This window comes from Mustela erminea, chromosome 16, assembly GCF_009829155.1.
Source record: "Mustela erminea isolate mMusErm1 chromosome 16, mMusErm1.Pri, whole genome shotgun sequence".
Classification (NCBI taxonomy): Eukaryota; Metazoa; Chordata; class Mammalia; order Carnivora; family Mustelidae; genus Mustela; species Mustela erminea.
Window position 1 is genome coordinate 50361471 of NC_045629.1, and position 27292 is coordinate 50388762.

The 27292-nt window shown below is 37.1% G+C and overlaps 1 protein-coding gene and 1 long non-coding RNA gene across 2 annotated transcripts in view; one reads left to right on the forward strand and one right to left on the reverse strand.

The window, feature by feature from the left end:
* Window positions 1-27292, reverse strand: part of UBR5 (ubiquitin protein ligase E3 component n-recognin 5) — a 137220-nt gene that overhangs the window by 18585 nt on the left and 91343 nt on the right. Inside the window, 25 exon segments of the mRNA XM_032316474.1 lie at window positions 911-1009; window positions 1102-1222; window positions 2557-2777; window positions 3776-3889; window positions 3987-4159; window positions 5360-5433; window positions 5896-6126; window positions 9064-9275; window positions 9449-9717; window positions 10277-10534; window positions 10921-11052; window positions 12069-12180; window positions 12766-12889; window positions 17313-17552; window positions 17674-17834; window positions 18909-19038; window positions 19128-19254; window positions 19333-19451; window positions 19550-19696; window positions 20776-20867; window positions 21392-21540; window positions 22314-22411; window positions 25892-26015; window positions 26358-26453; window positions 26884-27035. Of these exon segments, the coding sequence (XP_032172365.1) occupies window positions 911-1009; window positions 1102-1222; window positions 2557-2777; window positions 3776-3889; window positions 3987-4159; window positions 5360-5433; window positions 5896-6126; window positions 9064-9275; window positions 9449-9717; window positions 10277-10534; window positions 10921-11052; window positions 12069-12180; window positions 12766-12889; window positions 17313-17552; window positions 17674-17834; window positions 18909-19038; window positions 19128-19254; window positions 19333-19451; window positions 19550-19696; window positions 20776-20867; window positions 21392-21540; window positions 22314-22411; window positions 25892-26015; window positions 26358-26453; window positions 26884-27035 (3775 nt within the window).
* Window positions 11021-26924, forward strand: LOC116575213. Its single transcript, XR_004279651.1, has 3 exons — window positions 11021-11287; window positions 12725-13290; window positions 26839-26924. It is a non-coding gene; the product is annotated as an uncharacterized LOC116575213 (long non-coding RNA).

Here is a 27292-nt window from a genome sequence, read left to right on the forward strand (position 1 = left end):
AAAGGCCCTGATTGTATGCAGATTAGTAGCAAAACCACATTAAAATTGTTTCAAGTGACGTGAGGCAATGTGACTATATCTCTAATTGGAAAGCCAAATAATGCAAATAAATCTTAAGCTATTTTCAATAATCATTTTGGGGTGGTAATGTTGATGTTGTGATTCTAAGACTGCTGTGTATATGCTATGAGTAAAAGCAAATGAGTAACTTTCTTAGTGTTGTTGGAAAAGTTGGATGTATGGTTTGGAAGAAGGGAGGTAAAGACTAAGAGGTGGAAATAAAACAATTAGGTGATCCTAAATCTTAAATTTGAATTGGAAATATCAAGTATGTACTTAGTGTATCACTTCTCTTTTTCTTAAAGGAAAATTTCCTAGCTCTATCCATTGAAAAGACCTAGAAACCATGACCGACTTAGTAGGCAATGAGCAACCCTCAAGTCCAGATTATAATCTCAAAATATTCCTACTAAAAGAAACCAAGGGTTCTTGAAGAAATGGTTGATTTAAGATCTGTGACAGGAAATACACAAGATGAGACATACCCAAAAGTAAAGAAGTTATCAGAGAGTGTTGGAGTCCTGTCAAAAGGACCAAGGAGCCAAAGAGGACTCAGGACTCCCACTAGCCAAAGAAACAATCTGAGCATCAATGGAATATAATAACCTTAATGGAATAAAGGACATCAAAAATGTTTAAAAAACAAAAACAAAAACTAAAAATACTCATTGATCAAGAGATGATGTTAGGAAACCAACTGCCAGAGATAACCACTACTCTAAATATGGTGATTACCATTTATTAAATTTTTAATTATAATAAACATATCCCTAAACAAGATTTTTTGTTTTGAAACTTCAAATAAATGGCACACTATATGTATAGTATAAGAAAATCTAAATACCTTTACCTCTAGTGATAAATCTCTTGACTGTTGGTTCCTCAGTTTTTCCATTTCTCTACGGAATTTTGATTCTTTTACCTCAAAACCACCCAATTCAGTTAGGATCTTTAAAAAAAAAAAGAAAGGCATGACAAAATTATTCTCTGACATAAGTTCTTATGAAGCAGAACAGAATTAAAAGTGCTCAAAATACATACTGATCCAGGTTCTGCTCCAACATCTTCCATGAAAACCCTGCCAAATAGTTCCAAAGAAAGGCGCCAACGTCCTAACAGCATATCGTGGGAAATAACCATTCCCATGAAGCTACACTGTGGCCTGCAAGAGGTTTAAGGGGAGAGTGGGAAGTAATTAAGCCAACTATAAAGATTCCTTGATTTTTGGTCAATGACAGTAATTTTCTTGATCTTTTCAAACCACATCCTAACACAGTTTTTCTGTAACTCTCATTCCTCACAGAACTTCTCATTTTTATTCCATTATTCCTTCTGTCCTTTATATAAGGATACATCTCCCAGCTGCCTACCTTCATCTTCAATTTTACCTCTTCTCCCTAAAGTCCATCATGCTTCTCCATCTGGGTGCCTCCCAGATCCCTCTCCAGTTCAGATTTTCATAACAGACCAAAATTTCCACTGTGTTAAATATATCCATGTCAATGACATACATGTCCAACTCAACACAGGAAAACAGAATATGGCCTCTTCGCTTCAATGACACTGCCTCATGCTTTTTTTCAGTAGTACCACCTATTTCCCTATGGCACAAACTTGAAACAAATTTTAATGTGTCTTTCCCCTGTTCCTCCAGAGTGATTAAGTCCTTCATAAGCTTCTCTTTCCAAAATTTCCTATCCATACCCAAAGGCAATATTCTTTTTCAGCCCCTTTACCACTAGCCTGAGCTAGAGTAACAGCTTTCTACTTTATCTCCTTACCTCCAATTCTTCTCTCCTTCAGTGGTTTGCTTCTACATGGTCTGACCATCTCAGCTCAGGCCATATTGTCTCCAAAAAGCTTGCCCCCCACCCCTAGTCCACATTTCTTCCTTGCCTTTTATGGTTGTTGGACTGTGTATATAAAATAGTATATCGTTTCCTAAGCAAAAATAATTGTTTGATATTCTATAAACCATTTGTACTCAACAAATTATTTGAGATTAGTCATACCGAGCCACAGTGTACACTAGCAATTTTTATTGGGAAATCAAAGAACCCACCTCTTTCTTACAAAATAAGAACCAACTGTGAACCTGGCATAGGAGCCCAAGCAAGTGTGAGAGTCACGAATCTACAAAACTCTATAGTCATTCACAGGGTTTTCCTTTGTTGAGCTGCTGGTAACACAACTGTTCACTGGCAATTTGACATGGACATACTTAACTCAGTACTGCAGAGCCTTAGAATTTCCTCAGTAATGTGAAGAGAAAATTAGAATCAATCAATGACTATACAGTCACCCCCAAAATCCAGACAGCGCAAATATTTAAATATCTGATTATAAATCAGGAACACACAGAAATCAGATAACATTTAATTCTATTATTTACATACAAATGATATAAATTATAAAATCCCTAAATAAAAATTCTTCCAAGAATTATAATACCCATAAAGTAATGTAACAGAAAAACTATCTCCACTTAGCAAATACCTGAAAGATGTAAGAGGTGGGCCTTCACTTTCAGTCAGTCCTATTTCTGCTAGTAAACTGCTTTTCAATTGTGCTGCAAGATCATGAGCAGATGGCCCTGGTTTTGAACTTTCAGCTTCTTCTGGCACCACATTCTGTTCTTCCCCTTCCTTTTTTTGTCGATTTTGCATGTTCATTACATTTTTCAAATTGGCAGCGTAAGACATTTTAGTTGGGAGAACCTATGAATTTTTACATATAAAAGTTAGGCATTAAAAAAAAAACCACTGACTAGATTTCCTTTTCAAGAACTTACTAAAACTCCACAGAAATTACATGGAAGTTAAGTAATTCCTTTCTAGTGCTTCAATAACAAAGATGCAGCCTGTTTCTTTTCTCTGATTCCTCTTGCTGACCACCAATGAAACTGCACCACTGTGCATTTACCACAGCAGCCTGAGAACTTTTAAAGGATTCTCTATAATACCAGTGGTTACTTTAATGTCCCATGTATTTTCAGTATTTGCAGGATTGCATTCTTTTGTCACTCAGATAATAAAGAAAATTCTGCTCTTAAAAATGTTTGTTATGTTTTTATTTGAGAAATAGTACAGACTGTATAATTTCAGGCTCTCAAATAAGGCTTTTATCTATAAACTAGATCTACTATCTAACTAGTTGTATAACAACAGACATTCCCACAAGAAATGACAAGAAATGTCATCTCTGCAAGCCTCAATTTTTTACCCATAAAATCAGGATAAAAATGCTTTCTATCCAACATGGTTATAAAGATTGAGACCGCACCTAGTAGATATTAATAATGACCTGTTGAATAATTCTACTTTATTTATTCATATTCTACAGCCAAAAAAAAAACTCTGAAGCCAATACGACAGATATTCATATATACGATATATATACATATACATTACACATATGAAGATTTAATTTCCAGCAGCATTACAGCATTCAACTCTGTGAAATAGGCAAAACACATAATGAAACTGCCATTTCACAGATGAAGTCACTGACCTAAAACAAGTTAGTTCTCAAAGCAGGATGTTAACACTGACGGAGTTATGAAATAATATGGAATTATGTCATAAGGCAGGAATTTCTGATATTTCCATTATTTGAGGCAATACAATATTCTGGAATAATGCATTTCCAAAACTCGAGATACTGGGACAAGTTCTCAATCACAAATATTGTATTGTGAAGATTTTTACTATCTTACCTCAAGGCAGTTTCTATCCACTGTAACCTCCATTAAGCATTTCCCACTACTGGCAGATGAAGAATAAAGACCCTGACTTGGACGGCCAAAAAGATCCTCCTTTCTAGCGTTTGGCTGGAATTTTAACAGAAATATTCTAGTTACACTGAACACTTAAAAAAAATAGAGTCACTTAAAAAGAAACCTTGTAAGACTAGTTTATCTAAATCACCTGCAACAGATGTGGCTGATCAGCCAAGGGGATGGCTTCAGCCAGAGGCACTTCAAATGGATTTGGCGGTATACATCCAAGGAACGTCATGGAGTCTGAGCGTCGGAAAAATGGGTGGTTTTGACCAGTTTCTGCAGGAAGAGAGTCATCATCCTTATCATTCAAAGTAGCACCTAAACGTAAAGAGATAAAGTGTTTGTTTTTTAGAAAGTATTAATTACCAGGGAAGGGTAAAAGAATCTCAATCTGTTCAATCCAAAATTCCTGTAACCTCTTCATGAAATTTTAATGTCACCCAAAACCCAAAAATAATTGTCCAAAATTCTGATAATATTTTTAGGTGAAAATTTAAAATACTACCAATTTAAAGTGGTTACAATGGTAAATTCTATTATGTGTACTTTAACATGACAAAAAAAACCTTAAAGTATTAACAGTAACAAATAGTGTTCCATTTCTGTACTGGACAAACATTTCCCAAATCTTTCTCTCTCAAGGGAGTCAAATCTGAATAGAGCTAGCTTCCTAAGCCTATTCAGGACATGGCTCACTAATGACTCTAAAAGGAAGAGATGGTCTGGAGCAGAGATTTGAGCATGTGCTTACAAAAATTCTTTCTCTACAAGACAAAAATGCCTGGATGCCTCATTCATCTCAACAGTAAGTCAGCAGAACACCACCTTCTCCCCTTAATGGAGTAAAACTGGACAGTGTACAGTATGCTATGAAAATATTGAGCTATGGCTGGGTTTTCAAACAGCAGCAGTTAGATCAGTTGTCTTTCCCTGGGCTGAATAAGAGTTCTAACTGTTAAAAAGAAATAGGGAAGAAGACAGGCTATTTGACCCCACTTCAAAAAATTTTTAAATTCCACGTGAAATAATAGCTAAAAACTACAAAGAGACTGCAGAAGATCCCAAAATTTCTTCAGTTTGGAATATTTTTTTATTGCATTAACTCGTAATTACGAGTTTTGATGTTCGAGAGTTATAATGGGATTTCTCATTGTCTTGACTAAACCTATTTTGCATCAGCATTAATAAAGGTTCTCTTAAGATTTTTAAAAAATGTTGTACTTACACACTTAAAAATAAAGGTAAACATAAGACTAAAACACAAAGGATACAAAGATAAAATAGAAAAAATATTGACTGTTAAAAAGTTCATAACATTTCTTTAATTCATCCTTAGTTATGAAGCAAAGAACTCAAGGATATATAAGGGATAATGGACAGAAAATGCAAGAAATGGGACATAGAGAAGAAAAGAGAAATTCCCACCCAGACAGAAAATAATGAAGTTAAAAAGCTTGAAGGGGAAATACTGAGGCAGCCATTTCTTGAAGTAGATTAGCAGATTTTCTGTACACTAACTTTGATTGGTGTCATCATCATTTTCATGTTCTGAATCTTCATTATCAATACCCAGTTCCAAGAGTTCTCGCGTCCTTTAAAAAGACAAGTTTTTAAATGAAGTATGGAGCAAAGGTGATGGGAACTATAAGCAAAAAACACTGAAGAAGTCAGTTAAGTATCTAGTCAATTTCAAACATTGTGATCAAGTTTCAGACTCTGGGAATGGTAGACTGACCAGCCAAAGGTACAGCAATTACAAAGTAGGTTCCAAAGAAAAAGGATAATCACAGTCAGAAATAGTGAGTACTTACACAAACCCTAATAGAAAACATGACAAACTACATCAAACATAAAGCTTAAGTGGATTCTCAGGTTTCCTGTTTTAAATGAGTAGCAGCTATGGATACTCAGCCCTCTTTCCCACATGAAATGTTCCTGTACTATTTATCTTTTGCAACACTGTTCTCCTCACTCCAAAAATCGAACAAAACTGATAGAGACCATTTTTAGCAATTAAGTATTTCCTAAACCAACCTCATGGCAAGTATGGGTACCTTTTGCGTTCCAGTTGAGGCGTATCCAATGTTGTTTGCTGATTCATTGCTTTAATCCAATATATAAGGGCTTGAAAAACATATGCCACATGCTTCAGTGAGCAAACATCCAAAACTGGAAGAACATCAGAATGCTCATCATTATGAGACCGCATTAAAGACAGAGCGTAATTTAGGAAGTCCCCTCGGGCAGACATCATTCCTTGACGGGCGCTAAGCAATGTGGCACGTCTGTAGGAGGATAAAGAAATTAAAATCTTTTTTAAAAAGAAACAAATGTGAAACTTACCACCATCATAAATATTCAAAATTAGGAACTAAGGGTATCCATAAATCAAAACTCATTAACCATACGTGGTCCTCTTTTTTGGTTGTTGTTTTGTTTTTTTAAGATTTATTTATTTTAGAGGGGGGACGGTAGGGGGTGGTGAGCAGAGGGAGAGAAAGAAGCCAAGCAGACTCCCTGCTAAGCTCAGAGCCCAACACAGGACTCTCAGGACCCCGAGATCAAGACCTGAGCTAAAATTAAGAGTCAAACACTTAACTGACTGAGCCAATCAGATGTCCCACTATCCTGCGCTTTTATTCAGGAAAGGATTTCTCATTTCCTTTGGAAGGGAAAGGAGTTTCTTCCCTAAAGACAATGGTTCTTGAACTTCAGGATCTTATCAAAATTTCCTGGAGGACTTGTTGAGACAGACTGTGGCCCCATCTTCAGAAAATTTAGTAGATTTGGAGCAGGGCCCCCAAATTTTGTTATTTCTAACAAGCTCCTAGGTGATGCTGATGTTGCTATTCTGGGGAATTACATGCTGAGAACTACTGCCTAACATGACACTAAGACACAAGCAACAAGAAAACACACACAGCGTTGAGACTTTATCAAAATTAAAAACTTATGTTCAAAGGACACCATCAAAAAAATGAAAACACACATAGGATGGGACAAAATTTCTGAAAGTCATGAATCTGATAAGGAACTTATATTCAGAAAATATAAGCAACTCATACAACTCAGTAAAAAAAAAAAAAAGACAAGCCAATTAAAAAAAGGGCAAAGAATCTAAACAGATGTCTCCCCAAAAAAGATATACGAATGACCAATAAGACCATGAAACAATGTTCATCATTTATTTAGCCATTACGGAAACGCAAATCAAAACCACAATGACCTACCACTTCATAACCACTAGGATGGCTACAAGAAAAAAGTTAGTAACAAGAGTTAGCCACGAGACAGAGAAATTAGAAACCTCATACACTGCTATTGGGAATGTAAAATAGCGCAACCACTCTAGGAAACTCTGGCAGCTCCTCAAATGGTTGACAGAATTACCGTATGATCTAACAATTCCACCGTTAGGTATTTACCCAAGGTAACTGAAAACATGTCTATACAAAAACCTGTAAACAAATATTCACAGCTGCTTTATTCACAAGAGCCAAAAGGGTTGAAAAACCCAACTTATGGATAAAAAAAAATGTGGCACATCCATACAATGAAATATTACTAGGAAGTAATGTATTGACTGATAATGCTAAACCTGGACGAACCTTAAAACCATCATGCTAGGTAAAAGAAGCCAGGCACAGAATACCATACTGTATGATTCCCTATATGAAATGTCCCGAATAGGCAACGCTACAGAGGAAGAGTGTAGATCGGTGGTTGCTTAGGGTGGGAAGGTAGAGGAAAATTGAAGGTGACTACCAGTATTCTCGTGGAGATGATAAAAAATATCCCAAAATTAATTGTGATGATGGCTGCATAGCTCTGACTATACTCACAAGTATGGAACTGTACACTTAAATGGGTGAACTGTGCAGTATGTGAATTCTTTCTCAATAAGGGTATTCTATTAGAATGAGAGCTACAGTAAAATAAAGGGAGACCCCTGTTCCCAATCAAGATCTATTATCAGAACTCTATTCTTCAGGGAGGAACTTGCCTAACAAAGACAATGTTTGTATCTTTTTGTGGAGCAGCCTTCCCAGGACAAGAAAGCAGAGGCCTCCCAAGTAGTCCAGATCTCTCTGCCAAGCATTCAGTTTTGTACTCTAGATGTTTCCACCAAATCCTCTCCCAGTTCTCAGTAAATCAAGTATGTCCATTCTATACTCCTCTAGATTTTTCTCTTAAATTTCCTATTAGTTTATTCAGAATCAAAGTCTACGTGTAAATTTTGCCTCCTCCTGCTCCACCCTTCAACAAGGCTGTAATTCTGTATGATTTCAGTGCTTCTCTCTCTCTCTACCTTCCTGGCCTTCACTTATCCTAAATAACTGTTACTTTTCAACTGTAGACTCCAACCATATCTTGTTAAGGTTCCTAAGCAGTCTCCTAAGCCCCTTGTCTTCCTCCCTAAATATAAATAGCAAGGTTGTTTTGCCTAAGCCAAAAATAGAACCAAATCCTAGGATGGTGACTTTGGGTATGGGGTACTTTCACTATAGGGCACTGCCTCATGACTCTAGTATTCAATTTTGGGCTAATTCCTAGTCCTGAAAAAGTTCATTTTATAACTAAACAGAAAACAAATACAGGAGCACCTGGGTGGCTCAACTGGTTAAACGTCTGACTCCTGATTTTGGCTCAGGTCATGATCTCAAGGTCATGAGATCAAGCCCTGTACCAGACTCTGTGCTCAGAAGGGGTCTGCTTCAAGATTCTCTCCCTCTGCCCCCACTCAACTCTCTTGCATGTGCTCACCCTATCTAAAATAAATAAGTAAAACCTTAAAAAAATACCAAATACACAAATATACTTAAATACACTTCAACAAACTGGCAGATGTAGAAAAAGACATTTGAAGGAATCAAAGAGCAGCTTTGGTAACTGCATACTCTCTCCTCTTCCCAAGTACAACGTACATTCATATTCCACCATGGTCAAAGGATACAAGGATGTAGATCAACTACTTCAAAATGAGAAGTATTCAGCATCAGATTTCTACAATCCCAATGAATTTTTTAAAATTAGCTTGGATTAGAACTAACTTATTTTGCTTCAACTACACAACAATTTAAAAACAACTAACACAAGGTATCTCCCTCCTTCAAACAAAACAGACTGAAGTCTTATGTAACAGCAATCTAAAAGCTCTAGCTTTCTAGGACATACGTAAGGGTTCTGTCTAAACATACAAGCATATATGAAGCATTTCATACCGTCTGCCTTCCAGGGTTCGTAAACTAGCCTCTTCTCGTGCAGTCATCCTCTCTCTTCGAGCTGAATTCTGAGAAGCGTGAAGAGGATGATTTGGATGCCCCGGATCACCAGCAGATGCTAATGCAGAACCATAACGTAATTGAGCTTCAGTAGAATCCATAATACTGACCATCCAGTTCCAAGTGGGAATAAGCTTTTCTTCTACATAGTTCTATGAAGACCAAACTAAAATAGTTAAAACTATCCAAATAAAGTTAAATTTGATACACTAGTATTATGTAAACACTTGAATATTTGTAACATTAATTCCCATTATACTGGAATTCTTATAAATGATCAGCCAAAATATGTATTTGAATGAGTAACTTTTCAATGTTTTCATACCTGTAAGTTTACTGCATCTTGGTAAGTCAATTTCACAGCTGCTGGAATCTGAGAGTACACTAGGTGATTATACTTAGGAATAAGGCCCATCAAGTCCGAGATTTGTCTTATAACAATGCTGTAAGCCCTGGCTAAACTGCTTGCAGATGTTAAGTAGCTGCTGGCATTGCTAGCTTCCAAAGCAGCTGCCGCAGCTGCAGCACTCGTGCTGATGGTACCACTCCGGCGTAAATTTGAAGGATCAATATAAATCAAACCCGCTGAACTTGCTATAAAGAAAAAAAGGACAACCACAACAAGTTGTCAGATGCTAATTGTGTTTCTCTAGCACTGTATACATTTAAATAAGCTAAAAGATCAACTGCACTGGCAAATGTGGCAACTGAACAAAAAACTTTTTCTTAAACCACACTAAATTAGGGAGGGCGATGATGAGGGGGACAAGAATTACTATAATGTTCTCAACCAGAGACAATTCTGCTATTCCCTGCTGCCCCCAAACAGGGGACATTTGACATCTACAGGCATTTTTGGTTGTCACAAGGGGGCGTAGGGGGTGGTGTTGCTACTGGCATCTGGTGCATAGAGGTCAACGATACTGCTAAACATACTACAATGCGCAATCACAAATAAAGGATTATTCAGCCCAAAGTAGCAATGGTACGGACACTGAGAAATCTTGATATAAGCATATGTAAATACTTTTTGTACTTGAACCCAGCAAAACAATGAAGAACTATTATGAAACTACTTAACTGGGCTAGATAAACATACGTAATTTTAAAAACCTATTTAAGTCTTTCAAGAATATGAAGTCTTCCAACTTGCCTGCTGGTGTGGATGTGCTGGAAGGGGCTGTGCTGGCTGCCCGCTGATGTTGGGTGTTACGGACAGCCCACTGCATGGACCGGGGAGCTTGAGCAGCACCATTGGCGTGGGAGCTATTTGTGGTTCTCTCTAATGGCTCATCAAGCATAAAGGTCTCCTGTTCTATGTCGTCACTCTGACTACTGCTGCTATCAGAATCACTTGAGTCATTTGATTGTGAATCATCTTCAGAAAAGAAGGCAGGAACACTGCTCGCACCTAAATTTTTTATTTTTAAAACCGAAACCGTTGTCAGTTTGTTAATATTTAAAACTACAGAGTACTCCCTTATTCAGGAAAATAAACATATATTAAACAGAACACCAGGCTATAGTTTTAATAGTCTACAAAACTCATTAAGATAGTTTAATTACAAAACAACTGTTCTAAATGAACCTTAAAACTAATCAATTCTTAAAAATGAGAAAAGAAAAAAAAGTTATTAAAATATCTTCCTCACTAATATCCACAGGGAAAAAGGATTAAGTCACAAAAAAGACCCACTCTTGTGCAAATCATAAGGAGTATAGTTTAACCAATTCATGCTGAGTATACACATAGCCTTAGTATAAGCAAGAAAGCTGGATATAAATAAGGGAACGTACCTGCTTCTGAGCCCGCAGTTGCTGCAGTAACAACACTTCTACGCCCACTAGCATTATCTTGGTTGCTATGGTTACTTTCACTGTCACTTTCTGTTTCAGCTGCTGCTAGCAAGTCCAGCTCCATGTCACTCCCTAGAAAATATATTTAAATAAGAAGGGGGGAAAAAGTACAAACTCATTGTGGAACAAGACAAGGTCCAATAAACCAGAATATCATATGGTAACAGAAGGGTGGAAGGGCAGAGAGGAGGGATTACTACGACAACAAGCATAACTGCCCGCTTAGTAGGAGAAAAATGACTAGGCAAATGATGGTACTCAGTAGACTATTACACTCCAATTCAAAATCTGTTCTGCATTGCCTAAGGTAAAAAAGGGTTGGGCAAGAGAACCTCCATCAGAGGCAGAGCCCTGGGCTAGGTCCGCTGCTCTATTTTCATCTGTTTTACATACAGGGATTCCAAAAGGGAAAGAAAGCTAAAAAAGATCTATCTAGAATTTCACAATATATACATGTCAAAACATGTAAAATTATAAATTTTAAATATGTGCAATTTGTTGTATGTCAATTATACCTCAATAAAGCAGATCCCCAAAAAGTCTATCTGATGGCTACTAGTAAGAACAGTTATAATGACTAGTAGCAAAAAATGCCAAAACGATTATTGTTAATGAAAAAAGAAAGGCACAAAAATTACACATGTAATATTTAAGAAGACATGCATGGGAATGGGGCAGCACTGGGGAGGACTGAAAGTAAAAATACAAACTATTAGCATCTGGGTGGGTTTATGGGTCATTTTTTTTCTTTTCTCTAATTGGCAAATGTTGCCTAATGTAGTTATGATTATTTTAACTTCTAGAAAGGCTTTTAAGAAAAAGTCAAAACTTTTAAGTCAAAACCAAAAGGTAAAGGAGGAAGAAGATAAAATTATTTTATATTTATAAATATATACATAGGCATATATGCATAAATTTATACGTGTATGTGTGTACAGCTGCTTCCTAAAATTTTCAAACAGATGCTAGGTTGAAAACATGCTGAACTTTACTGTCATTATACGTCAAATGGGGCTTTTCTCTATATTAATATCCTTAAAGGTACCTGATTTATTCATACTGAATAATTTCTCAAATAACCTGCATACCGTCTTCATCATGCTCATCGTGTTGTCCCTCTGCCTCAGCATTTTCTTCCCCATGTTCTTCCTGTTCATCATGATGATCCTCTTCTCCAGCCACACCCTCCACCACCTCAACCTAAATCCAGAATCTTATTTGTAGACAATCAAAGCACATAATAAACCCACATCTCTACCAGTATTCCTCCACAACAATTAATAACTATAATACGAAGATCCCTAACTACAGAGAATTTTAACACTAAGGAGTTTGAAAAATCATTAGCTAGTGATAACTTGCTATCAAAATCATTATCAATATATCCTAAGGTTTGTAATCATTATCCATATGCAGAACCTTAAAACTGGAAGTATAACAATTATGTACAGACTAAGTTTTTTAAACTTCCACAGTTATAAAATTTACCTAATGAAGATGCATATCCTCTATACCTTCATATGCACTGCACCTAAAACCTTTTTTCTTAAACACTGAGGATATCTTTTCTAAGTAAAAATAAGCTTATGTTTCAATTCTGTATTATCCACTAAATCAAGGATTATTAAAGTCTTTTTAAAATTATAACCATAGATGAGAACATGTAACGAAAGTCTAAAACCTGGAAGCAAATACATAAAATGGTAGTAAGCTACTATTAAGAATTACTTCTTCCCTCCCATAGAAAAGCCTCTCATCTACCACAATGAAGACAATTACAACCACCTCTTCCACATCCGCGGAAACAATGTCATCCTGTTCTTCGTCTCTGCCCCGAACGGGCTGCGACTGGCTGATGCGCCTCTGCTGGGGGTTCCGGATGATATAGGAAGACTGAGATTGACTGGAGCTGCAGAGAAATGGGAGCTTATGAGGGTGCTGCTGCCACCCCTCTGCCACACAGCACACTTTTTATGTTTCTCAGTGACACTCAGTGTGACCCACTTGCCAGGATGCTGTTTTAAATCTGACTTAAACATTCTTGGAAACCAACAATAATTAATCTATAGCATATCAGAAAAGATGAAGCCCAAAGAAATTAATTTTACCAATGAGATTTAACTTAGAAATCTCAGAACTGTTTTTACTTTTTGGTAAGTCATTTCAAATGTGTTAATGCACATCCTTTTAGGAGTCCTTCCCATTGAGACGCTTTACAGGAAATTTTTTTCCTTCTCCACTGCTTTCAACGCCAGCAGTCCTCAACTTTCCAAGGTTCCAACTGCAGCATTCCCCCATTAACGAAGTATGGTAATAAGTGTGCTTCCTACAAGTGATCCACTCTTTTTAAGAGACCTGACCTTGCCTACTTTGTATATTAACCACAGACTTGTGTGTAGAGGAGGAATACCAGTTCAAAAGTATGAATTTGAAAAGAGAATCATAAAATGTGGATGGCCAAATAGTTCCACTTCCCTAAAACTAGGCCTTGGAAACAGCCAAGAAAGGACAGATGCCTCCATTATAAAGGGAAGGAGAGAATGAGAAAATGCAGCATAAAATGCAGGTCAGAGATCAGAAGATGGCTATGTGACCTACTATTATCCTTTATTTACAAATTAAGAAACACAGTCTAAGAGAGGTTAAAGGACCTTTAAAGGAGTTTACCTGAATAGTGTTCTTTCCTCACCTCAGCTGCTCTTAGAAATGAGAAACCAGTGACACATGAAGAGTCAACTGACACACTCTGCCTTCAAACACACAAGCAGCCTCAAATATGGTGTTTCATACTAGAAATTTAAGTAACTGGTTCTTCAGAGATAGTGAGTTACAAAGCATATGAGAAGGCTAAAAGAAAATCTGGAAAGATGGAAAGGGTATTTCCAACCCAAGATTTCAACATTTCCAATATTAAAAAATAAGAGTCAACATCTGTGAAGCCACAGTAATTAGTATTTCTTTTTCTTTTTTTAAAGATTTTATTTACTTATTTGACAGAGTGACAGTGAGAGAGGGAACACAAGCAGGGGGAATGGGAGAGGGAGAAGCAGGCTTCCTGCGGAGCAGAAAGCCGGATGTGGAGCTCAATCCCAGGACCCTAACCATGACCTGAGCCGAAGGCAGACACTTAATGACCAAGGCTCCCAGGCGTCCCTAGTATTAAAAAGAAAATATCCTGGAATATCCACAAGGTCTATCATCCCCTCGAAGGAGTTATGCACTATGTATATGTGTACTAAGTCCCAAAATATATTAATAACTCCCCATTCAGAGCTTCAGTTTTCTTCATACTGTGATTCATCTTGTTTCCCACTAGAGACTTCATGGCACAACTACAGTCCTGAAACCCAGTCTAATAGGAGCTGTAAAAATACTTCTAAGTTGTGGGAACTTCTAGTTCCAGGAATTTGCCAAACTGCAGAGAAATCCCTCTTGGTGTAGATTACCTAAATATGCTAGATAAAATGTTAAAAAAACAAAGCACAACTATCCTGGTGATAAGGGGAAACAATCCTATGTCATTAAGCTTGAGAGCAGTGGTGCCACCATTTACACCAAAGGCATGTGCTCCTGTCTCAGGCTAGAAGGGTTTCAAAGAGCCACAGGTTTCACAGGAGACAGTCTAGGATATAAGCAAAATGGGAAGTTCTATCACAGAAACTCCCTCTTCTGTCCCCCTCACATAAATAAAGCCAAACATAAACCAGGAAAGGGCAACCGATTTCAAGAGACCATCAGCCATGCCTGGATGGGTAGAAGTGTCTCTCCAGAGAACTTCGGATTACAAACCTGCACTCGTGAGAGTTTAGGGCTACAATCTTTGCTGTGAGGTAGGGTGGGCTTCAGTGAGGAGTCATCCAATGAATGCCTCAACACTCTCAATGAGCACCAAACAGTGGTGCCTAAGCAGCTCAGTCGGTTAAGCATTTGCCTTTAGCTTAGGTCATGATCCATCCCAGGGTCCTGGGATGTAGCCCAGAGGGAAGCTCCCTGCTCAGTGGGCAGTCTGCTTCTCCCTCTGGCCCTCCCCCTGCTTGTGCTCTCGCTCATTCTTTCTCTCTCTCAAATAAATAAGTAAAATCTAAAAAAAGAGAAAGAACGAGCACCAAAAAGCAGTTATTTCCCCCTACTCTGCCATGTAATATTCTAGAATATATGAAAAAGGAAAAAAATCTGTCTAGAATTATCTCTAAATATCTTTAAACTTTAATAGTTATTCAACGTTGGACAAGTTACCTAACCTCTCTGAACCTCCGAGTTCTCATTTTTAAAATCAGAATGACAGTGGTTGTGAGTTATTTGGAACATTAAGACAGGTAATGCATTTACCATGCTTAAAAGTTCCTAGTTCATAATAAAATTTCAGCTAACAGTTTTTGTATGAGGCATGGAGATAGAGGAACAGGCTAAGTAATAAGGACATTTTAAGAGTTTTAAAGAGGTGAAGGGAAGCAACAGAAAAAGCAAAAATACTAAACTCAGACCTTTGTGCTCAGTGGAGTGATATATACCATCTACCATCAACACAAGGGAAATCAGAGAGACTAGTAAGTGTGTACTTCTTATTTAAGACATGCTTGGAACACTGATCAAAACACGCCCTTACGAGAAGGAGTGATTATACTGTATTATAATGAAGGATTTCCACATTGTATCAACAGCTGTTGAAAACATTACACTATTATCTCTCTTGATTATCAAATGAGATCTCCTTCTGGGAAGACTTGAGAGATTTACTCAAGAATCAATCAAGGGTAATGGAGTGAAGGAGAGAACTGAAGAGTGCACAGTACTTTAAATAAAGAGCCTAAGAAGCAGTTGGCAAGGGGACACAAAGTCTTGATAACTTAGTAAGAACAGGCTCACTGGCACTGTTTAAAGATGAGATCACTCCAAAGTCTGTTCAACAGATTAAAAAAAAAACATTTATGTTCTGGAACAAAACCAAGGAGAGGGTACAAAGAATTCACCAAGTAATTCCACTTAAGTAACTAGAGGGCTCCTCACAGGGTATCAGGATCAAAAGCATCAGATGGCGCCCAAGCAGATTTTGCTAACAGAATCACTGGATAATGAAGTATTTTAGTGAGTCTGAAAATACACAGTTTGATCTGTAACCATTTTCAGCAAATCCTGGAAGTCTTACCAGTGACAAGGCTACTGTGGGAAAGCTTTGACAGACAAACCTGGATTTAGATTCCAAGGTATCCTAGGAGACCTAACACTAAGGGGAAAGTTGGGACACATACTGGCAGATGGAATAAGGGGAGAACAGTGAGAGAGCAGATACTCAATGCATCAACCCAGAGATGAAGTTTTGGGAACTGTGTCAAATACTAATGCAGGCCTTCCTTATTCAACACAGTGATTTTTCCAGAAAAGAAGAGTCTTTAGGTCCCAAAGATCTTTATTAAACATCATTATACATACACACAGTGACAAAATGAGACTTGAGAAAACCAAAAATATTTCTTAATTTTCATTTCTTAATTTGTATTTAATTTTATTTCTTTATAATTTGTATTTCTAAATTTGCAGGGCTCTAGCTCACTAGAGCCCTGCATCAAGTGTGGCCCCTGAACCAGGACCACTGGCACAACCTCAGAGTTTATAAGGAATCAGAATCTCAGGGCCCACCCAGACCTTCAAAATCAGCCTCTGCATTTCAATAAGACCCCAAGTGATGTGCATGCATATTTAATTTTGAGAAGCACTGTGCTAAAAGACACCAGAACATTTTACTTTCTAAACATTCTGACTCAACAAGCTTATTGTCTAGTTACAAACAGAAAAGATGAATGAGATTTAAGAATTAATCTTGTAACTAGAACCATTTAGTTACTGAATTATTTTAGCCTATCTTAGATAATACGGTTGTTGCAGAGAATATTTTTAAATTCCAGCATTCCGGTTATTTATATTACACATAACAAGCTGCCCCCTAGCCCAATCCTTTGGACACATAAAGTTTTAAGTCTTTCATTCCTCAAGCTGACCTTACAGGAGGCTTTACTTAAAGGAAGAAAACACAGGAAGTAATGATGCCTACGGAAGTCTGAACTTTCTTACCAGAGTACTTTACTGGCATAATGAAAATAGAACTTTTCCAAAACAAAAATAAAACCCACAACTATGTGTCTATTACTTTAAATGTGCGGACACAATGTATAATTTTTGAAGTGCTCCTCACAGGTTCCAAACAAAATAAAATCTCTATCACTTGTTACATAAATGATCACGGACACCACCTGAGTTCTTACGCAGAGGTTTAGTAACCCACTGTATTTCCAGAGAAAGAATTAATGAGAATCTGTTATCAAGTAGGAATTTACCTGCTAGACTGATCAGATGATGGTCGTGGTGGCAGGGGTTCCACTGAAAACAATTCTTCACTGCCCTGCATGGCATCTATGCTAGTACTAGCCAGAGTAAAAGGTGCAGTAGGGCGAGCGATCCCCATTCTGACAGGAACGATCAGCGACTCTGCTACATTGCACAATTCTTCTACAGCGTAAGGTAGTAGTGCTTGGAACACACGCTTGCATTTTCCAATTGGCTGTGGGATAAAGTTGCTAGAGCAAAAAGAAAAATCCAGGAATCTTTTATGATTCTTTTCATATACACAATGTTGTCATTATCACAAAAAATGTGTGTAGAAGCAAACAAAAGCCAAAATCAAGAAGGAGGTCTTACTTTTTCTTTTTGGACGAAGCCATTTCCACACTAAGAATGACAAAAACTCTTGCCACTGAACGTAAAAACCTCATCGTCACAGCAATAGCTTCTTCCCTACGTCCCGGAGTGTATTTGTTTTGGAGTTCTTTCACTAGTGTACCTAGTAGAGTATCTAAAAGCTTTAAAAAATTGTAATCACTCTATTAATGTTGAGACAAAAGATTTATAAAGTAAAAAGTTCTAACACTTTCTGAAGATTAACATCTCATAATAAGAACCTCAATTACTTTAAATTTACTATTTAACCAAAACATTTCTAATGTCAGTGTTTAATTTATGCCACATGCTTACCATGTCTTTGACCTATAGTGGGTCTCAAATGTCTGTTTTCCCCTTTTAGTCTTATAGTTCTTTGTGTATCAATATTTAGAAGAAAAATCAAATCAAAGAAAGAACATATTTCACTCACTATAGGGTACATATTGAAAAAACAAAACATATTCAAATACTTTATATTAATAAGCTCATAATCCCATCCTTCCCACTCAGTCATTATTCTTACTTTCTCATTTCTATGCATGGTCTATCATATACATATTAATTACAGAGAACATCCCATTTCACATTATTTGGGTTTTTTTTTAAATGTTACTTAAAATAAACTTTATTTCTAAATTGCTACATTACATTTTAACAAGTGGCTGGGCTATAATTTGATTCAATAATCCACTATCAGTGGATCCACCAAGTATTTCATCTTTTATTATTCTGTGACATGATTTTTTTCTTTCTTATACCATAAGTTCTGGGGACACTGATTTTTTATGGCTCATGATTTTATTGCCATGTTGTTTTCTAAAAGAATACCAAATGCAATGCCACCCCCAGCAGTGCCTTAAGTTTTCTTTTTACCATAAATTCATCAACACTAGGTTTTATAGTTTTATTCTTTTCTAGTTTCACAGCAAAAAGGAGTACTTAACAAAAATTTGCACTGTTACTATTAATTTTGAACATTGTTCCATACATTTTTACACTGTTGCCTTATTAACACATTTTAGAATTTTTGCTTAGAATGAAAGGAGCTTCTGTTGTTAATGGAAACATTTAAATCAACCCCAAAATTCCATTCCCCTTAGTGTACTAATTTAAGCTCATCAGTACTTAGGAGTTTGGCTCAAATAAAATCATGGGAAGCTAAGTCAGAAAACATTGTTTTCATATACCTGTATATAAACATCCAAAGAACTTACCAAAATATCTGCTGTACACTTGACTATAAGGCAATGAGTGAAACAGTCCAGCCGAATGGTGCCACTTTGCTGATTGAGGTAAACTTGCTCTTCTGGCAAAAGATGGCCTATTCTACTGCTAGCACTGAGACTTGAGGGGGAAGATAAGATAATGCACTGTGGTCACCTATATTAACATGGGAAATACATAAATTTAAAACGTTTTTAATGAATACATACGGGTCTTTATTCTCCTGTGACCCAAACATAATCATAGATTTTAAAGCATTCCAGTCCTGTAGAACACGTTCCAACGCAAGCTGGGCAAACCTTGGGGGCTCTAAATCATGATCAGGCATATCTGAATCTAAAAAGAAAAAGAAATAGGGAGTAAGAAATAAATAGAATGCTTTTCACAGGTGTCGTAACTGTCAGACTCACCCACCTTCAGGATTGGCCGTTTTTCGGTTACGATCCTCCCTGATGCGAGGAGGTCTGTACTGACAGTGCTCTACTGTTTGCCTTGCAACTGTCTGCACTAAAAACAGCAGGAGGTGCTCTCCCCTGCAAAATAGAACACTGTCATGAGCAGGGAGAGGGGGAAGGCTATTTAGATGCAATGTGCATATTTCAATTTACGTCCTTAAAAAAATCCCACTTGCCTGCTGTTTGGCAGAGTGACCAGATTAGTAGCAGTGAGCAGGCGGTAAAGTAGATCAAGACGAGCAGATTTCTGTCCAGCAATTAGAGTTTTACATTTGCATTTTTCCCAACAATCACAATAGGCTGTTGGTGATGTCCTTTTGAGTCTAGAAAGAATTCATATACAAGTACAAAAACTGAAATTTAAAAAGAAAGACACAAAGATCTCTACTGAAATTAGGGAGGTATGACTTACTGACACCAGAAAGAACCCTTAGTTTTTAAATGCAAAGTGTAATTCTTAAAGCATACTTAAATTAGGAAGAGTACTTAGAGGCATGAAGTCTATAAAGTTACTCTCATGAGAAGAGGGACCTTGTAATGACTTGGGTATAGTCACCTCCTCTGGAATGTCTTCATTCCCCACAGCCCCCATCCAGTGTAGGTGGTCCTTCGATGGGCATCTAATAAACCCTAAAACCCTTAGGGGCAGATGTTTCTTGCTTGTGTCCTCTCAAAGGGCTGTAAACCCTGTTAGGACAAGGATTCTCTTATCCACCACCATCCGAGCATCTAGTGTGTCAAAGCACTTAGTAAGCAATCAATGAATAAATACAGTATCACTTTTAGATGTTTAAAATAAGAAAAACAAACATAGGAACCAAAGCTCTTTTAATAAAAATCATAAATACCAATGCAACATCTATAAACATTTTCTACTTGTCCTACATATTTTAAAGCAAAAAAGATGGTTTTTTACAAACCAATTCTCTGTTAACCATTAACATCTACACATCTGTAGCACAGTTACAGCTGAAGTCCCTGCTGAGATGCTGAGGCACTGCAAACGCTCATACTCGAGTATTTTATTGCTTCTTAAATCAGGGAAAATTAACAAACTAGCCATGGTAACTCTACTGCTGGATGAAAGGTTATTAATTCACTTTAAGGAGTAAATAAACATACACCATGATTCACTTAATACCAGCAGTGATCTCCTGCTAGCAGACCCTACTACAGGGGCCTGAGACTTTGGCTGGCAAAGTCAAAAAAGCAAAAGCAAATGAAAAATATTTCAAAGTACATTCTGAATCAGCAACCGTATTTTAATACATAAAGTAGCTTAAGGAGAACAATGTGACAAACCTCATGCTCCCTTAATTAGCAGAACATTATCTTGTTGAAGATTACAGCAATATGAATCTAAGCAATTTCTAATATGGAAGAAGACAAGAATTGTACTCACTTGCAATCATGACCTTTATGACAAACCCTTGCACATTCTGTACAACAACAGAGTGACTCCAGCAAGCCACAGGTTCGACACTCAAAAATATCCTAAAATTTGAAGCATTTATTTTTTTAAAGGAGAATATATGTACATTTCACCATTGTAATTAATTCTGGTATTTTCTGGAACAAATCAATCACAACGAAAGCAGAACAAAACTAATGTGCTCTGCAAACAAAGAGTAATAAATGGGTACAGCGAAACACATTTTATAGTATTATACAAGTGGAAGTCAAAGATTACCGGTAGGGCAAAACTAACTCATATCATACCCCCCAAAAGGCATTACTGTTATAAAATCTGTATCAAGAACTGTGGATCAACTTAGAGTGAAGATTTCTTAATTCTCAAGGTATCTTATAATTAACGTAACGATCAACTCCTCTGCTTCACTTATTTAGGAATTAAATAAAAATTAATTTCCTTTAGAGAATTTTGTAACTTAGAATAAAAGGAAATACTAGAGTTAGAATTCCAGAGCTAAGAACTATAATGTCGTGACGGTGAAAGGGAAAAAAGGAAAAAGGGACCTGAAGACAGCATTTATACAGGGAAATAAAAAACAGCTTACCTGGTTAATGTGCTCTGCTCCCGTCCATGTGAAACTGCAGGTATCGTTACAACATAACACATATAAGGGTGAGTCATCAGGGTTGGTACCTGATGGGCAAACCATTCCCATAAATACATCTTCCTCTTTTTCACTTGAGGATACTTCAGCTAAAAAGATTAAGAACACAGTAGTTCAGGTATCACCAAAGGCCTTAATTATAGCCATCTACTACTTTACTCAAATGCCAAAGCTCTAACATTTACATACTATAAATCAAAAACAACTACATATTAATTTCAAATATTAATATACAAGTCAGTGTGCAAGAAATTCAGTCAATTCTGGTACAAAGTAAAAGCAAAGTGTAATTATAACCATGTAACGACAGCTCTGCGTTATGCAGTTAAGATTAAAGTTCTAGCTCCATTTAACAAATTATAGAAAATCACATAAGTTTTATAGCCAGTATTTTAAACTCTGTTTGTCTTTTTAAGGCTGGATAGCAGGAACTGACGATATTCCTTACTGCATTCTATTAAGCAGGAATTCCAAGTCAGAAGGAAGACCAATAAGACACCTGGCCTATTATTTCTATAAAATTGTATCACTACCACCAATTAACCACTGACAGGTTCTATCAGCAATCCATCTTTATTTTCAAAATATTAGTCACTGCATTACCCACTATGCAAAATTTTTTTAATTTTAAAAATTACACCAGCTTTTTTGGTGGAAAGTTAGAAGACAAAATAACTGGAAAAAGTGCAAACATGAATTTTACACACACACAAATGCACACGAAAGAATAAACTGATAGTTTTTACACAATTATATCATTTCAAGACACAGAAATTAGCTCTGAATGTTATGTATGTAGAGGAGAATCTATTCAAATTAAAAAATAAGCCACTCTTTTAAAAAAGGACCTGAAATAAATTACCTTTTGCAATTTTCTGGGCTGTTTCTAAAATGGTAATTGCAGCAGGATAAGCTCGGCCACTTACAGCTGACATAAACGGGGTCATGCCTCTTGCATCCCTAAAATGAGAAAAATTATACATAAAAATATTAGTAATCAGGGGCGCCTGGGTGGCTCAATTGGTTAAGCGTCTGCCTTCAGCTCAGGTCATGATCCCAGAGTCCTGGGATTGGGCTCCCTGCTCAGTGGGGAGTATGACTCTCCCTCTGCCCTCCCCACTGCCTGTGAGCTCTCTCTCAATCACTCTCTCTCAAATAAATAAAGCCTTTAAAAAATTAATCATTATTTTCCTCCTTGATTGTAAAAGAAATGGGTGTCCATGATGAAACAAAAAAGTAGTTCTGCTGTATTAAATAATAATGTCCTAAGAGTGAAAGAAAATCACTGGTGGTATTTTCTACTTTCTACTATCCCATTTAAGAAAGCAAGCCTCCTCTCTAAGAATCCTTGTCTCTCTCAAGCATGCTCTCCTTCCATGGCCGTAGTGACACTAAAGAATAGAATCACCAAGGGCTCTAGAGTCAAACTAGTATTCTCTAGATGTGGGGGTAGTAACTGCCTCTATCTCATACAACTATTACTTAGTTGTACTAAGTAATACTCAATTATTACTTAAAAACCTTTTAACACAATGCCTAGCAAATAAAATGTATTCAATAAATGTTACTTATTATTATCTATTTTCTCTTAAAAATGTACCTTCAGTATTCTTCCCTGAATTTCTATTCCCTCCTGGATCCTTTACATTTCCCAAAATTTAGTCCTCAACCACCTGTGCATTCCTCTCTGATCCACCAAAGCAAGAACTCCTTCTGTAACGATAACACAGTACCACCATCTGCACTTGCTTACTTGGTAACTCTACTTAGGATTCCCAATGATACCTCACATTCAACATGTCTAACAACTAAAATCACCTGTCTACCCAAACCTGCTCTCTACCTGACTTAGTCAGCCAACAGTAGCACTGCTACTAGAAATTAAGATAAAAAAATCTGGATTCTTCCTGAAGTCTTCCCTTCTAAATCAACTTTTTTGCTCCTGCATTTAATCCTCCTTTTCTGTGTTCCAGTTCAGTTTATTGTAACACACATACTAAAGATGACGGGCAGGCATAAAAACCAAACCCTTGATCAACTCCAGTCTCTACTCTTGCCTATTTAATCCTTTTTTACCCAACCATCACATTATTATTCTTATAAACCCACACTGATAGTATTAGTCTAGCCAAAGCCATTATTCGGAGGGTTCAAGCCCAAGGACTAGAGAACAAAGCGGTGGCTTTAACCCAGTTTTGCAGATCCACTGGCTACTGCTCTCCTCTTCTCATCCTCCTCTATTGATCAGGTGCATCACTGGTCCCTAAAACATTCATACCTCTCCTTTTCTGTGTTTTTGTTCACTCTTCTCCCTACCTATTTCCCAAGCTTCATACCACCTCTGCTCAGGTTAAGAATGAGCTGGTTGAGAATAAAATCCTCTGCACCTTTACTAACCAGGATAATTTTACCAAAATTCACTTTCTTTAGCTTGTATTATAAAAGCAAAACCCAACCACCCACACCTGGGACTGGAGGGAGGTCAGTGGGTAGGGGAAGGGGGAAACGTTAAATTGGAAGTAATGAATTAATTGTCTTATATTTAAAATATAAAAATATAAAAATATAAAAAGGACCAATTTGAGTATTCCTAGGCTTATCACCTAAAAGGCAAAAGAACCTTGCCTTTCCTCTAATCTGTTTCAAAGCTGTCATCAATAATACAAGCTTATTAACAGAATGGCATTTTGACTGTTTTCCAGGTAAGTTATGTATTTTCTCAGATAAGGGGTTGGGGTAGAGCAACTGCTACTGACACTAAAATAAAGGACTGGTGAACTAGAAATGCACTGTGGAAATGCAAAATGGGCTAAGAGGAGAAAGCGGGGGGTGCCTGGGTGACTCACTTTAAGCATCTGACTTTAGCTCAGGTCATGATCTCAGGAGACCTGGAATCAAGTGCCGTGTAGGGCTCTGTGCTCAGTGGGGAGAGCCTCCCTGTCCCTCTTCTACCTCTGTGCCCCCCCACCCACAACTCGTGCACACTCATGCTCACTCTAATAAAAAAAAAATTTAAAATTTTTTTTAAAGACTTTATTTATTCATCAGAGAGCGAACACATGAAGGGTGGGGGGCAGAGGGAGAGAAAGAAGCAGGCTCCCCACTGAGCAGGAAGCGCCATTTGGGGCTTGATCCCAGGACCCTGTGATGATGACCTGACCCAAAGGCAGACGCTTAACCAACTGAGCCACCCAGACATCTATGAAAATATTAAAAAAAAAAAAAAAATTAAGAGAAAGGGAATAAGAACACACTATAAATTTTTAGGTAACACCAAATGATGGAGGAAATGATACAAAATAGTACCTTTAAAAATACCATAAATAGAAATTAAAACTGGTGAGAAAATAAAAATAGAAAAAACTGTATTTGTTTACATACCATTCTTACCTATGCTTCCAACCACTAATAAATTAGTAAGCTGCTTCTGGAGTAATAGCTTATTTCCAATTCAGTGACTTATTTTACTAGTGGGGCAGCCTTCATTAAAGTAATCAGAAGTTCACATGTTCGGTCATTATGGCCTAAGGCCAATAAGCCTTAAACAAAACTCTTGCCCTCAATGATAACTCAAAACACCTCCTTGTTCTTAAATATGAGGAGGTAGCATAAGGATGATGGCTGGGAGTCTCAATTCTGGAATCAAGAAACAGACCACAGTTGAATTCCAGTTGTGTGACTCACTAGTTTCATGACCCTGGGCAGGTTAATTAGCCTCTAAGACCATTACTTCAAATATAAAATGTAAATAATATTACCTACTCCACAATACTATTGTTAGAAGAGTTAATACAAGTATAGTTTGGCACAGATAAGAGCTAACTTTTATAAAAATGCCTATTACTGAGTTTGTGAAGGAATATAAACAATCAGGCTAAAAGCGGAGCTATAATCTACCAATAGTGAATGAGCATTTGCCACACAATACTTATCAAAAACTCAGCATAATCTCATTTAGGATTTTGTAAGCCAAAAAAATGTCCAAAGAAACCATCAGAATCATCCACAGAGTTTTAGAATACAGATTCCAGGCCCCATCCCAGAACTACACAGTCATACTTCTAGTGCAAGTTTGGGGAAGAATCTGTCATTTTTAAAGTTCTTAAGCTGACAGTGATAGAATTTATGAATTCACACTGAGAATAACTATACTGTGATCTTTTTCTCACACACACACACACACACACACACACACGTATACACCTCCACATCAAGCTCCATAAAAGTTATTTGTGTTCAATTAGTGTATACTAAATTATACTAAGAAAGGCCTTTCATTGAAGAGCGCTTCGTTAATCACAGAGGGAATACAATGCTAGATTTTGATTAATTATTTTAAATTCACAGTAGGTAACTGTTGTCCATACATCCCCAGATCAACTTAAATAGTAAAAGGAGCTAAGCTAAATCTCAATAGCAAAAGTGTATTAAACTTCTTACTTGGCAGAGAGGAGTTCTCGTAAATACGGCTGCAGTACAACACTGTCGCATAACAATTTTAATATAAAATGAGCATTGGCCTTTCGATCCTTGGATTCTACTACAGATGGCTCTGTGGAAGGACCTGTAATTAAGGAGATTTATTTGATAACAAAACAAGAGTAAACAAGACAGAGTAAAAGAATATTCTGGAATAACATACCAAGTATCTATTAAATAAGCCACCAGAAAAATATTCTACTATCAGTAATAAATTAGTAACTTCAGTATAGAGAATTTAAACACATTAACACATTTACAACTCCCGACTGATGAAATGTATGTTCACACACACAATTTCATTGACATATGGGAGATGTAACTCAGCGAATTAGATATTTTTCAAGCCAAAGAAGTCTCCCTGAGGCTAAGGGCAGATCTGCAGAAACCCAAATGCCTAGGCAGGTAAAATAGTACAGATTCTCACCTGGAATGGTGGAGGTGCTTGGTCCTTGACCGGTGCCAGTCGCTGCTGTGGTAAGAGATCCCACAGCAGGGGCCAGGATAAAATCAATGTCACCATCTTTCAGTAAACAGAACAGCAGGATGTACATCATTATAGGCAACATATCCCTAACATGTTCTCTTAACTGGCCTTAAGGCTTTTCTCTGCAAGCCAAAGGTCAAATCCAACACAGATTTAAGTAGAAACTTGTTTTCCAAACTATAAGAGAAGGAATCCACTAGGCCAATTATTGACTTATTGTGACAGATGACTAATTAGTTTCTTGCCAGTATGGAAATATATATTTCAATGAAAGAGCTTCTAGAATTTTATTTTTTAAGTTATAACCCCTCCCAAACCGAATCTCAACAACTAATTTAGTTACGGTTTACTCGTTATGCTATTTCTAAATAGTTCAGATTTCAAAATAACCCACTAAAGTGGTCAATTTCCTTTCTTTCAGGACCGTGGTTTTTTGTCAAGTACTAAATAAAATAACAGATCTTACCAGGATCCATCGCAGGAGGGTCAGGAACCCAACTAGGGGGAGCTATGGGGGGCGAAACTGGATCCTGGTGGTCACTGGATGAAGCTCCAGCTTCATGTCTACCCAAACCAGCCGCTCTCAGCGAACGTCTCATCATTTCCCGTAATCTCAAACTAGAAGAACATGGACAAAATTGGAGCTCACTACCATGGCTAAATGTAATGAAAAGGTGCACAGAACTTCTCATCTGAGATCAAAGTTTGTTCTATAAGCAAATACTCCAGGCAAGGGAAGTGAAGTACAAATGCCAATTCTGGAATCACAGAGTAAGTCAGTGAGGGATAGAAATGAAACTGGGGGCACCCAGTTCAGCACTAAAACCACTATATTAAGCTCCCACACAAACTTAAGCACAGGGAACAAAACTTGC